Raw genomic sequence first — 12,512 nt, forward strand, 5'->3', positions numbered from 1 at the left:
TTATTGAATCAATTCGTGTGGTACCCATACATCGAGCTTCTTAGTGACTCCAAGCTTCTTCAAATGGTTTATAACGGTTTGATGACTACTATGCCGGTCTCTTTCGACCAATTCAGCGATTTTATCGCAATTTTCGACGACAGGCCTTCCGGAGCGTGGCGCATCTTCGACCACCTCTGCACCAGAACGAAAACGTTGAAACCATTGTTGTGCGGTGGAAATGGAAACTGTATCGGGTCCATAAACTGCACAAATTGTATTGGCGGCTTGAGATGCATTTTTGCCTTTATCGTAGTAGTACTGTAAAATATGCCGTATTTTCTCTTTATTTTGCTCCATGTTTGCGACGCTATAACTCACGAACGACTTAAAAGAAACGACAATCAATCAAACACGTGTTAGCGCGTGAAATGAGCTTTCCAAAAAGGTATAGCATGACCCGATGCGATGCGTTTTCAGCGCCAACTAGCGAAAATACCGCCAATATTATTATATACGAGGTGTGTTCGAAAAGTATCGCGAATTTTGTGTTTTTTCAAAAATTATTTATTTATTCATGAATATCTATTTTGTCCCCTTCAAAGTAATCCCCATGAGATATTATACACTTGTGCCAACGGTTTTTCCAATCTTCGAAGCACTTCAAAAAATCATTTTTTTTTATCTTCTTCAGCTCCTCGTTCGATGCCGTCGTTATCTCGTCAAGAGAAGCGTAACGTCGTCCTTTCATGGGCCTCTTCAGTTTAGGGAACAAGAAAAAGTCACAGGGGGCCAGATGTGGGGAATACGGTGGCTGCGGCATTATTAGTGTGTTGTTTTTGGCCAAAAAGTCGCGCACAAGCAACGATGTGTGTGAGCAGGGGCGTTATCGTGGTGCAAAAGCCAATTTTTGTTCTTCCACAAATCCGGGCGTTTCTGGCGGATTGCTTCGCGCAAATTGCGCATAACTTGCAGGTAATATTCCTCATTGACCGTTCTTCCCTGTAGCAAGAACTCATGATGCACCACGCCCCTGCAATCGAAGAAAACTGTCAGTTACGATTCGAGATACTTTTTGAACACACCTCGTAATAACCACTAAGCTATATAACATATGTAATTTATTATAAGTGTTAATTTTGAAGCGTGTTTATATTGTCTCATTTCTCTCGCTTTTCGCAGCACGAACGGGATAGAGCAAAAGTGTATTTACCGTTAGTTTTAGCTATGACAGAAACAGTGGTAAATTTCAAACTTTTATTTTTTTATTTTTGGTCTATGAAATCGACCAGTGTGGATTGGTTCTATTTTGTTTGGTTTAGAAAGTGCGTTTATCGTTGGAAAATAAATTAAAGAATTTGAATAATTCCAAGGCTTATCCGAGATATAAGGAGTTCTAGGTCATCGATTTGTATTACAAAAAAAAATATTTAAAATCGAAAAAATCGCTTCGCCCGAAAAATTGACGTAAGTCTCTTAAAAAAGCAAATTTCCTAAAATGGACCAGGCCCTCTAAAATGGTTTATGACTCAACGTCGAAACCATATCCCTATTAGCGGTGCCGGGTTAAGAACTTATTATTAAGTTCTACGAGCGATCTTTTTCGATGATTTGTACTTATAAACAAACTAGGTCGATAAGTAGAGTGGTTGGCTACCGAAAGAAGAATATACTCCGGGATAAATATGTATATATCATTAATTTAACTGGATGTATTTAGATATTTATTTGATGCTTTTATTACAGTTAAAAAAATATTGGATTACAGATTTTTCGATTCGGTACTTGGGACGCCTACTGTAATGTTTATTTATAATAAACGATATAATACAGCCTTCGAGTTTGTCTAATAGATGAAGACCAAGCAAGAAGTGGAGCTGCCCGGTAAGAGATATTTCGGAGAGGACATTTTTGTTTTATTTTTAACCGCCAATGCGACCGTTATCACGTTACGATAACGGACTATTTGATGCCTACAATTTAAGCTCGTGACGGTACTTTTTTCACGTTGTACCACAGCCATTCCTTAAACACCAAAGCAAAATACTTCAGAACGTTATCTCGAACAAACAGCAGCCATTTAACTTGAGCTTAACTGCTGACGGAGTCAAATTATTTTTAATATTGTCAATTATTATTTTCATAATTCCGTCGATAAAAGCAATATTACTGACGCCATTAGTTCCCATTGTACCCCACATCATAAAGGAACCTACACCATGCTTGACAGTATAATTTAAATTTTTACCGTTCAGCGCTTCGCACTCTTGACGCCATACCAATCGACGACAAATACTGTAGATCGGTTAGGTTTGGACTCATCTGTAACATTTACTGAGTCCCTAAATGCGTTATCATCGTGGATAGGCTTTTTGACATATAATAACCGTTACGCAATATTTCTCTTCGTAAAGGGGTTAGGGGTAGTTAGAATTTTCGAAAAATTATTTTTTTTTGCATTTTCGTTAAGTGTAATATCTTAAAAATATTCTCTGATCCGATGATTAGTTTTTGAGTGATTCGACAAATAACAAAGAGAGTTCGGGCACTTCAAAGAGCTAGTGTGAAACTTTAAACCCGTTTTTCTCAAAACTAGGGTTTTTGAACTGGTAACAACTGTAACTCGAAAACCGCTCAGTAGATTTTAATGAAATTTATTCAGCATTTAGAATACATAATAAACGCGGGCCTGATCAAAGGATTTTTTATTTTTCAAAAATTTTGATTTTTTAAGATCAGTTAGTTGCTTTTTCCCAAAAAATTAGAAAAAAATTTCCTGAGGCCGCCATTTTGTTAATTAAAAAAAAAAAAACAAATCCCTTGATCAGGCCCGAGTTTATAGTTGTCACCGCAAGTAACTTTTTTTGGAACTGGGTCAACACAAACAACTATAACTTTGGAAATTATTATTTTTTTTTGAAATGTTCGTGACTTGAAGTCAACACATTATATAATAATACCATATTAGTATTTTTGTAAAATAACACGATTTAATAGCAAAAAAAATACCCAGAAAATTCTAATTTTTTCGTGCCTCTGACTACCCCTAACCCCTTAAGTGCGGTTTGCTTCTTGGTGTAAACGCTCAAAACGCGATTGATATAAGAAGTTTCGGACAGTTTGAGTGTGGGTTTGGAATATTATCTAACTCCTTAGCATGAGCGACATCCTATATTTTAGAGTCTTTCTTGATGCTTCGAGCAATTTTTCTTTAACCTGGCATTCAACCTTACCAAATTTACCACCCTTTTTGAGTTTAGCAATAATTTACTGAAAATTAAATATTATGTGGTTTTTTGACATATAGCCTGTTCCGGAGAACTATTGATCTTTAGCCAATATTTGACTACTACAGCTTGTAAATCTTGTAAACCAAAAAATACAGTGTATACCAGATAATTGCATTTAAAGTATTGCCAAAACAGGTTTACCGATTTTCTTTACCGCTCAAACAAACAGATGTTTTTAATGGTTAACATCAAAATGAATTTGCTTATGAAATGTGTAAAAAAATACGAAAAGTACATAAAATTGATATTTTTGTTAGATTTACATATTTATATACTTAGATTACTAAAAGTTGCAATAGTTTTGTCTGGTTTACTGAATTTTGAAAAGTATTTCTGGACATCAGAGCTGTTTTCAAGTATGTATACCGAGGTCATTAACGATACGCAACTTAAAATTGTGAAAAGTACCCATGGTTACGCAGCCGGCAACGTGTTAGTTAATAAACGAGGGCTGTCCGATAAATAACCGACCTAACCATGATGCACGCGAGTTTTTCAAATTTTTTTTTCCACACACTTCTCCCAGCGATACTCCCATCTCTGCAGCCCTTCCAAATAGTACTTGGCGTCTTTGTCTGCAAAATACGAGTTCACGAAAGAGATTGCCTCCTCATTTGATGAAAATCTCTGTCCGCCGAGCGCAGTTTTAAGTTGAGGAAACAAAAAAAAGTCGCTTGGTGCTAGATCCGGTGAATAAGGTGGATGGTCAAGCAGCTCGAACCGCAATTCGTGGATTTTCGCCATGGCGACTGTTGAGGTGTGAGATGGTGCGTTGTCTTGGTGGAACAAGACTTTCTTTTTTTGCAAATGTGGCCGATTTCTCGAAATTTCTTCCTTTAGCTTGTCCAATAATGATGCGTAGTATGCTCCTGTTATAGTTTTTCCTTTTTCAAGATTGTGGTCTAGCGTAAGTAAACGCGGCACCCAACGCGCGGACAGCTTTCTCATACCCAAATCTTGGTTTAATATGTGACAAACAGTTTCTTTTGACATCTTCATAATCTCAGCTATTTCCCTAAATTTAATCCGGCGGTCGTCTAGTACCAATTGATGAACTTTAGCGATGTTATCGTTAGTGGTTACATTTTTTGGACGCCCAGGACGTTCATCATCTTCCAAGCTCCTGCGACCACGTTTAAATTCAGCTGCCCAAAATTTTACGGTGGTAAACGATGGTGTAGAGTCACCATACACAGAGTCCAACTCATCTTTGATTTGTGAAGGCGTATTGTCTTTCAAAAATAAAAATTTAATTACAGCTCGATATTCAATTTTTTCCATTTTGGGGAAATCACCGAAATAGACTCACAAAAACGACTGTCAACAGATAATTGCGCAAGATAAATTTCTGAAATTTTGGCGAGTAGCTATTATAATATGCACAATTTGAAGTAGAAACTTTTTTTTCAGATGTGCCGCTAGCTTCACGTTGAGGTCGGTTATTTATCGGACAGCCCTCGTATTATACAACTGATATTTCACATAAGTTAAGCCTCCCGCGAACATCTAGATAATTGTTATGATTGAGGCATCCCTAATATATATGCTATAAGCCGCTTATTAGTTCCTTTAATTAATTATCTTAAATTTACAATTGTTATCCGATTAAATCCATTTGTTAACATTCATGCCAATATTTATAGAATGCATGACATTAGTCACGAATTCCAATTTTTAAAGACCCGTTAAGCTTCTTTCTACCCAGCCTCTGCCAATTATGTATTTGGGTATTATAGATGTTCATACATATGTACATATGTATGTATACATATGCGGTAGACGACTATGTGTAGTTATAATGGCGTCATCGTTTCTTAAGAAATGCGTGCTCAGCAAAAGAAAATTATTTTCTCCAAGTGAACGAAATCCCAGTCGCATTCGCATTTGGTTGGCTCAAGTGATTTTCAGATAGAGCCACAGCAGTGGGTGACATTATCCTCGCTTTTGAAAGACTATGGCATAAGCTCTTCCGCCCGAGGATGTTGCATTGATGCGCTGAGCTATACGAGTATGTAATGCAACGAAATGAAAACGAATCGCGCCGTTCATTGTGCAACATTTGACATTTTATTAATGCCAATAAAATTGTCATAACTAACACCAAGATGCCACAAGCTACAACATTTTACGAGCTTTCTACGGCTACGGATGCACCACTAGCTAGCTGCAGCAGCTAAATTATGTGGAGTCGCAAGTATTTTTGTGTTGAACTCGCCAAAATGAATGGCTGCGTGGTGGAATGCGTAATCATACTTCCATACATGGCTGCCTTTGCCATCAGCATTGTTGATGATATTTCGCATAAGAAGCCGTTATGTTGGCAACGGAAATGACGGTTATAATAAAGTATCTGGTTTCCTTACATCACATGATGACATTGTATCCAGTTTATACATAAGTGTCTTCTAGACACAAGAATAAAAGAACAAAATGTGAAAAAGGCGATAGTAGACATCGATATCGCAAAGTTTAATGTCGTGAACTTTGTCTAAATTAAGCTTATAAAAATTATAATTCGTTTGCAAATTACTTTATTAATCTTTATGTATTCTGTAGGGTCGATGCGCATAACTTAGGATCCTTATTTCATGAAATGCTACTTCGGTTAATAAATCAAATGGCAAATTTGGTATATAATTATTTAAATCGTATCGCTTTAAATCGAGTATTAAAATAAATTGGGTAGTGATCTGTGTTTGAATGTGGTCATAATGGAACCATTATTGAGATAATTATTACTCTATACATAGTATGTAAAGGGTCTACCAAAAAGAACGGCATAATTTCAAGATAAAATAAAAAACTCAAAGTCTTCGAGCCCCTTGAGAGTTGCTGGTGTCGATTTCATTAAGAAATCCGAGAAAAAGTCAGTCAGCACCATAGTACAACAACATTTCCTGCCTCATTTCGAAAGAAATAAACCCCGACGATGCTGCCATACCATAATCCGTCCCAAACGATAAGTTTTTGAATTTGCGTGAAATTTTTGATAATTTCCAAGTCTTGTATCAAAGTGAAACGTGATGAATTGACAAACTGAACTGAACACACTGACAAAAAAAAAAAAAATAATATGGCTAGTTGTCAAAATTACGTCATCCGTATTGGATCTTTCGCATACCCGACCTTTAATAAATGATTGGTCTAACCCGGTCCTTTAAAGTGGCAGCTAACTCGATCATTATCATCGCTTTCCATGTACGAAGGGTTGCAGCGGCACAACCGTTCTTTTGGTATCAGCCCACTGACCGGATATCTCCCAGTGATCCCAGTTTGCGTTTAAACTAAGAAAACCGTTAAAGTAGGCTTGGCTAGAGAAAATTCAATCGAAGTAGCCATAGATTTTTAACAGTATGATAAGTATAATTTTCTGATAATTGCGTGACCGACTTTATTAAAAAAGTTTTAGTTGGTGCACATATCGCAAAGTGTGTAAATGGTTTTTTGTTAATGATATACATATATGCACCTACATATGTATATATTTTTGCAGATAAGTGTTATAAGATTGTGTGCGAAACAGTGTGTTAGTAAAATTTAATTTTAATGAGTAATGAAAAAACTGGCATAAAAAAAGGGTCGCTTAGTCGAGACAACTAAACTATAGAAGAAGTATATACCCGAAATAGTGCGTTAGCCTCCGAAAAGCATTCAGTACTTAAGTAATTCTTAAGTTCACCATTCAAGATCGTCTCAAAGGAAAAAAAACTGAGTTTTCCTTTCCTGAGGATTTCTATTAAAAAGGACGATCTTCTGGACACGGTCCAGAAAATAATCAAAGGCAGTGGTAGAAAGTGGAAATTCGGGCAGAAGTTGATTCCGTTCTTCTCAAAACTTAATCTTGGCTTGTCATTGAGAGAAGCTGAATCCATTAATAAGGATAGAGCTGCAGTCAGCGAGGAATTAATTAGAAAGTGGTTTTCTGAGCTGCGTCATTTACTAAAAACGAAGAATTTTAGACGAACCATCCCTCATGTTGAATAACAATCATGTCAAAAAAACGGGAAGAGTTATAGCATTTCATGATTTATGCCACATACTTCTAGCGACTATCCTTGTGGCGTGTTGATTGTCATCGCAAATGCAATTTTCACTGGAAACTGAATACGTTCGAACTGAAACGGTAAATCGTTGGAACTCAAAGCAATTTTGTTGCTGGCGATGTTTCCACTGGCTGTAATGTATTCCCTGGGTTGAAATACACTCTTTGGCCATTCTTCAAATGAACTGCGAGACGCACTCGTAAGTCATCGTATCCTGGGAGTACTTGTTCATGTTTCTTGGGCTGCCATACGTTAATGGCAAAAGGAACGTCGACCGATATTAGCGCGACCTCTTCGTGGCTTCGTGACAAATTTCAATCTGTAATTGATCACTTTGTGTGAAACACACATAAAGTTTCACTGAATAATTTTCAATAATTTTTCTTTTGAATAGCCAGAATCAAAAAGCAAGCGACCGAAACGGAACGATTCAAATAATTTACAAATCAAAGCAATGAAAAACCATCCATAAAAACCGTAAAAACCATCTTTGAACTTCAACGAACATTAACAAAAGAAAAGAATTGGCCAAATTGGTCCAAGCGTTGTTGAGATATGCGCTTAGCAACACATTTTGTGATCATTTTTATATTATAGATTTTAGAAAACTTGTGGTATTTTAAAATATTTACAAGTATGTATACATTATTTAACTTCTGTAGCATATCATAACAAATAATTATTGAATTCATTTTTTTTTTATGTATACTCGCACTCTATTCTTACGAACCAAGAGGGACACCTCATAATTCGCACAATGGTGATATAAATGAATAAACCCTCGGTTTTACGCCTTTCTCGCAAATTGTGGAAGTATGAGGATACCCGCACCAACAATACCCTAAGCCAAGGTGTTGAGGTACCCGTGCCGATGGCTGAATGGTCAGCGGGTGGTAACGAATACCTGATCGCCCGGCGAGGTGGGAGGTATTAAACGCCTTCTCTACTTATGCGGACGAGTGACCAACCCTTTCCGGCCTACTCGTGGGACCAAACATGTAGAGAGAAACCAAAACAATAACAACTACAACAACAACAAACTTGACGACAACCGCTATGACCACGGCAACAGCTACGATATATCGGGTTCCAATAACGGAAACCAAAGTGAACTGGTAGCTAAGGGAGACAACCAGAGAAAGAAACCGGTACCTGATGACTGTCTTTATACTTGGAAAGATTTCCAAAGATTAGGTAGCCGGCAAGACAATTGATGAGCAGGAAATTAAGCGCCTCAAAAAACCATTAATTCTTGATCACAGCCTTCATGGCTCATGATATGGACATACCACCAGCATCACCGAGAAGACTAATCGAGGACAACAAAAAGGATGATATCCTAATAGAGTGTGATGCCAACGCAAGGCAAACACCAGAGGTGAGTCACTCTTGCAATATATTTTAAATAGCAATTTAAGTATATACATATATGCAACAAGGGCGATAGGCCGACTTTTATTTTTCCAAGCTCTGAAATGTTTCCGGGTTGGGAGGAAGTGCTGAACCTCATGATATCAACAGACATAGATAGTCTCGTTGTGGATGAATGGAGGGTGTCGGATCACTCCTGGATACTCTTCAGCATTCGCGAGAAGTTCGGTACTCCTCTCAAATATCGAAATTCTAGAAGAACAGCATGGGAAAAATTTACTAGAAAGTAACAAAGGGCCTTGAAAAAGGAGGAACTTGATATTGAGGTAGAGAAGATAGAAAATATCTTAACAACAACATTTAATAAACTAACTCCGCTAAAAGTTCTGAAAAAGAGAAAGTCTCTTCCTTGGTTTTTAATGAGAGTTTCAGAACCAAAATCTGACAACCCTATGAAGATTTTATGAAAAAGTACTAAAAAGCAGTCAGGAAAGCCAAAACTGAGGTATGGAAATCTTTCTGCACATCGATAGAAAGTTGCATAGAATCCGCTAAGCTGAGAAAAATGCTATCCAAAGAACACACAAATATTGCTTACATAAAGGAGAAAGGAAATGCTTGGACCTCCTCTGCAGAAGAATCACTAGCAGTACTTATTAGAACGTATTTCCCTGGGAGTCAGCAAACGGCGACAACAGAGGTTCAAGTAGAACCACAGGCAAACCCAGCTGACTATTTAGGCCTGATAGCAGACAAAAAGAAAATTAAATACGTCATAAATAGTTTCTCACCATTTAAAGCGGCAGATCCAGACGGGATAGTGCCCATAATGCTGCAAAAGCTGCAAGAACCAATAGTTCAAAGACTTGAAAATATATACAAAGCGAACGTTCAACTGTCTTATATCCCAAGAAGTTGGAAAAGAATTAAAGTGGTGTTCCTACCAAAACTAGGCAGAAGAACACACGATAACGCTAAGGATCTTAGACCTATAAGCCATCCTTTATGCTGAACGTACTGAAAAGCTAATGGACAATAATAAACTACATATAATATAAGAACAACCATGGCGGATACGTTATCGAACTCCCAACATGCATACATAAAGGGCCGATCAACCGAAACTGTCCTTCACGATGTGATAAGTGTAATTGAAAAATCACTATATTACAAACAATACACCATGGCTGCATTTCTTGATACAAAAGGGAGTCTTTAATAAGCACGATCACTAATTTTCTAACACAAGGCGGCGTAGACGACACAGTGTGTAGATGGATACAATCGAAGCTTAAGCATAGGAACATTATAGCATCAAACGGCGCTGCAACACAAAATAGTTTCGTAAGTAGAGGGGCTCTTCAAGGAGGGGTTCTGTGTCCACTTCTATGGGTTATAGCGCTGAACGAAATACTACTCCAACTCCAACAGTGGATGGGGTGAAAGCAGTAGCATATGTAAACGATAAACGTAGTGTTGTTGGTATCAGACAATGTTTCTTTCAAGAGTCAGTGAAATTATAAAAATAACACTACGCAGGTTGAACCTATTGGCTAACAACAATGGATTATGTGTTAAGCGTAATAAAACAGAACTGATGCTATTGACAAGCAAAACCAAAATTTCCCAGTTTCAACTTCCCGTACTAAACGGTACAACATTTTCTCCCACAGCTAAATACTTGGAGGTATAGAAATTGAACTAGAAAATAAATATAGAAAAAAAGAATAAAAAAGTCTATATAACCTACTTTACTTGCAAAAGAATCGTTAGCAGGAATTGGGGCCTAAAACCTAGTATAATCATGTGGATGTATACGGCTGTCATTAGACCTATACTTACATATGGAGCACTGGTATAGTGGCCGTAAAGAAACAATACAGCATCAGAAAATTAAATGGAATACAAAGAGCAGCATGTGCAGGTGTTACTGGTGCAATCAAGTCATGTCCGACTGACGCGCTTAAAGTGATCCTGCATCAATTACCCATAAACATCTATATATGTACGTATTCACAAAATATCAGAATTCTGTCCAATAAGAATAAAAGAAATGGGTGGTTGGAATCTGAAGAACTATATAATGATATCCTAAACTAACCTTGTGTCAATAAATCAGACTACATTCTCCCAATGCTGGCTTTCAGTAGACACTTCAAGGTGAGGATACCCTCTAGACGAGAATGGAGAAGGGGCATAATAGGGGAGGAAGATACCATCTCAGTCTATACCGAGTGGGTCCAAAATGGACTGCGGAGTAGGCACGGGAGTATATTCCGTCGATCTCGACATTTCTACCGAACTCGGCTAGCATTTTCCAAGAGGAAGTACAAGGCATAGAGAAGGCCTGTGAAGCTCTATTGGATAACTACGAGAGGATGCATAAAGCAACAATATACAGGTTAATTGTAAGAAGGCCCTGAGTGCACTGGAAGACAAGCTCCACCCAGACTTGATCTGGGTTGCCGGCCACAGGAAGATTTTCGGCAAGGAAAAAATATACTAGTTGGCAAAGGAAGGAGCTTTCCTACACGAGGCAGAGTTAATACCAAGCCTACTAGGATCGATCAGGAGAGAGCTCAAAATACAATTTCACCAATTAGCAAATAACACATGGAAAATTATAACAAAATGCAATATATGTTAACTAAACAGGCATGACCAACATATGACAACAAAAGAATTAACGACTTATTAAATAGGTCCAGGAAAAATATCTACAGACTCACTGCTACCATAACAGGGCATTGGCCATTTGGAGAACATGCCTCCAAAATGGGTGTGCCTTACAACAACATCTGCCGAGACTGCGAATTAGTCGGGAATAAGAACACAATTTTCCACTTTCTCTGTGAATGCCCAACCCTACCGAAGATTCGACACAGAACACTTGGAATCCATCAAGCACCAAACCTTGAGTGAATGTCCATTAAAAGCATATAGACATAAGTAGATTCATCGAAACCACAAAATGGTGATAGCAATAACAAAAAGGTCTACGGCTAGTGCAAGAAAATGGAACAGTGAGTGCCAATTGAGCTCGAAATATGACAGGCTGCACTGCTCCTTACCTACCTACTACTTCCAAAAGTGTACGGTTACTAGAGAAATTCTCCTTATTTCAAAAAAAATTATTTTATAAAAAAAATTAGCATTGTTTATAAAAACTGATATATTTGGTTGTCCTTAAAAAAGTTAATAGACCTGAATCAAGTATGATTCTCTACCATTCTTGCTCCTGAATTGCTTTTAAATGTTTCCACATCATTGAATGCCTGCCATATACTGGTCTAACTTATAAAATAGAAAAAAAGGTAAGTGTCCGTTCACTGGTACATTTACTCTACCTATTTTCATTAGTATTCGCTTATTAATATTATGTACGAATGAGTGCATTAAAGTATTCTTCAGCACATTTTTCAAGCTTAAGCAATGAAAACACTATCAATTCGGAATAATTATTTTGCATTTGAATTTGCGATATGCTAATTGATTTGTAACCATTCAAAGTTATATACGATTTAAATTCTCTCATTTATTAACTATGTACATGTCAATATATTGTATGTACATATGTATATGTATATTTCTTCTGGAAGTACTTACAATCGCCTCTTTCACCTCTAGTGAAATGCCATTTCTCATCGGCGTCAAAATGTGCATCGCCGCCGCGCCCCACTCCAGGGTAAAAAGCATGAGCAAGCACCATACCAGGCCCATCGAATTTGTAACCATCACCATGGTCTCCGCTAAAAAAGGAAATAAAAGTCTTAGATCAAAATTTTTATAGGTCATTAGACAACATGGTGTTAAAAAAGTTGAAGTTTTT

The 12,512-nt window shown here is 37.4% G+C and overlaps 2 protein-coding genes across 4 annotated transcripts in view; both read right to left on the minus strand.

Annotated features, from left to right (window-relative positions):
- The window catches only part of LOC105233534 (matrix metalloproteinase-2), a 333,189-nt gene that overhangs the window by 10,043 nt on the left and 310,634 nt on the right, over nucleotides 1-12,512 (minus strand). For all 3 annotated transcript variants that reach the window (XM_049452101.1, XM_049452100.1, XM_049452098.1), the window contains one exon: nucleotides 12,290-12,432. In XM_049452101.1, the coding sequence (XP_049308058.1) occupies nucleotides 12,290-12,432 (143 nt within the window). The remainder of the gene's footprint in view (nucleotides 1-12,289; nucleotides 12,433-12,512) is intronic.
- LOC125777361 (craniofacial development protein 2-like) overlaps nucleotides 1-12,512 on the minus strand; it is a 72,692-nt gene that overhangs the window by 5,314 nt on the left and 54,866 nt on the right. The gene's annotated exons all lie outside the window — the stretch shown is intronic.

Source organism: Bactrocera dorsalis, chromosome 3, assembly GCF_023373825.1.
Source record: "Bactrocera dorsalis isolate Fly_Bdor chromosome 3, ASM2337382v1, whole genome shotgun sequence".
NCBI lineage: Eukaryota > Metazoa > Arthropoda > Insecta > Diptera > Tephritidae > Bactrocera > Bactrocera dorsalis.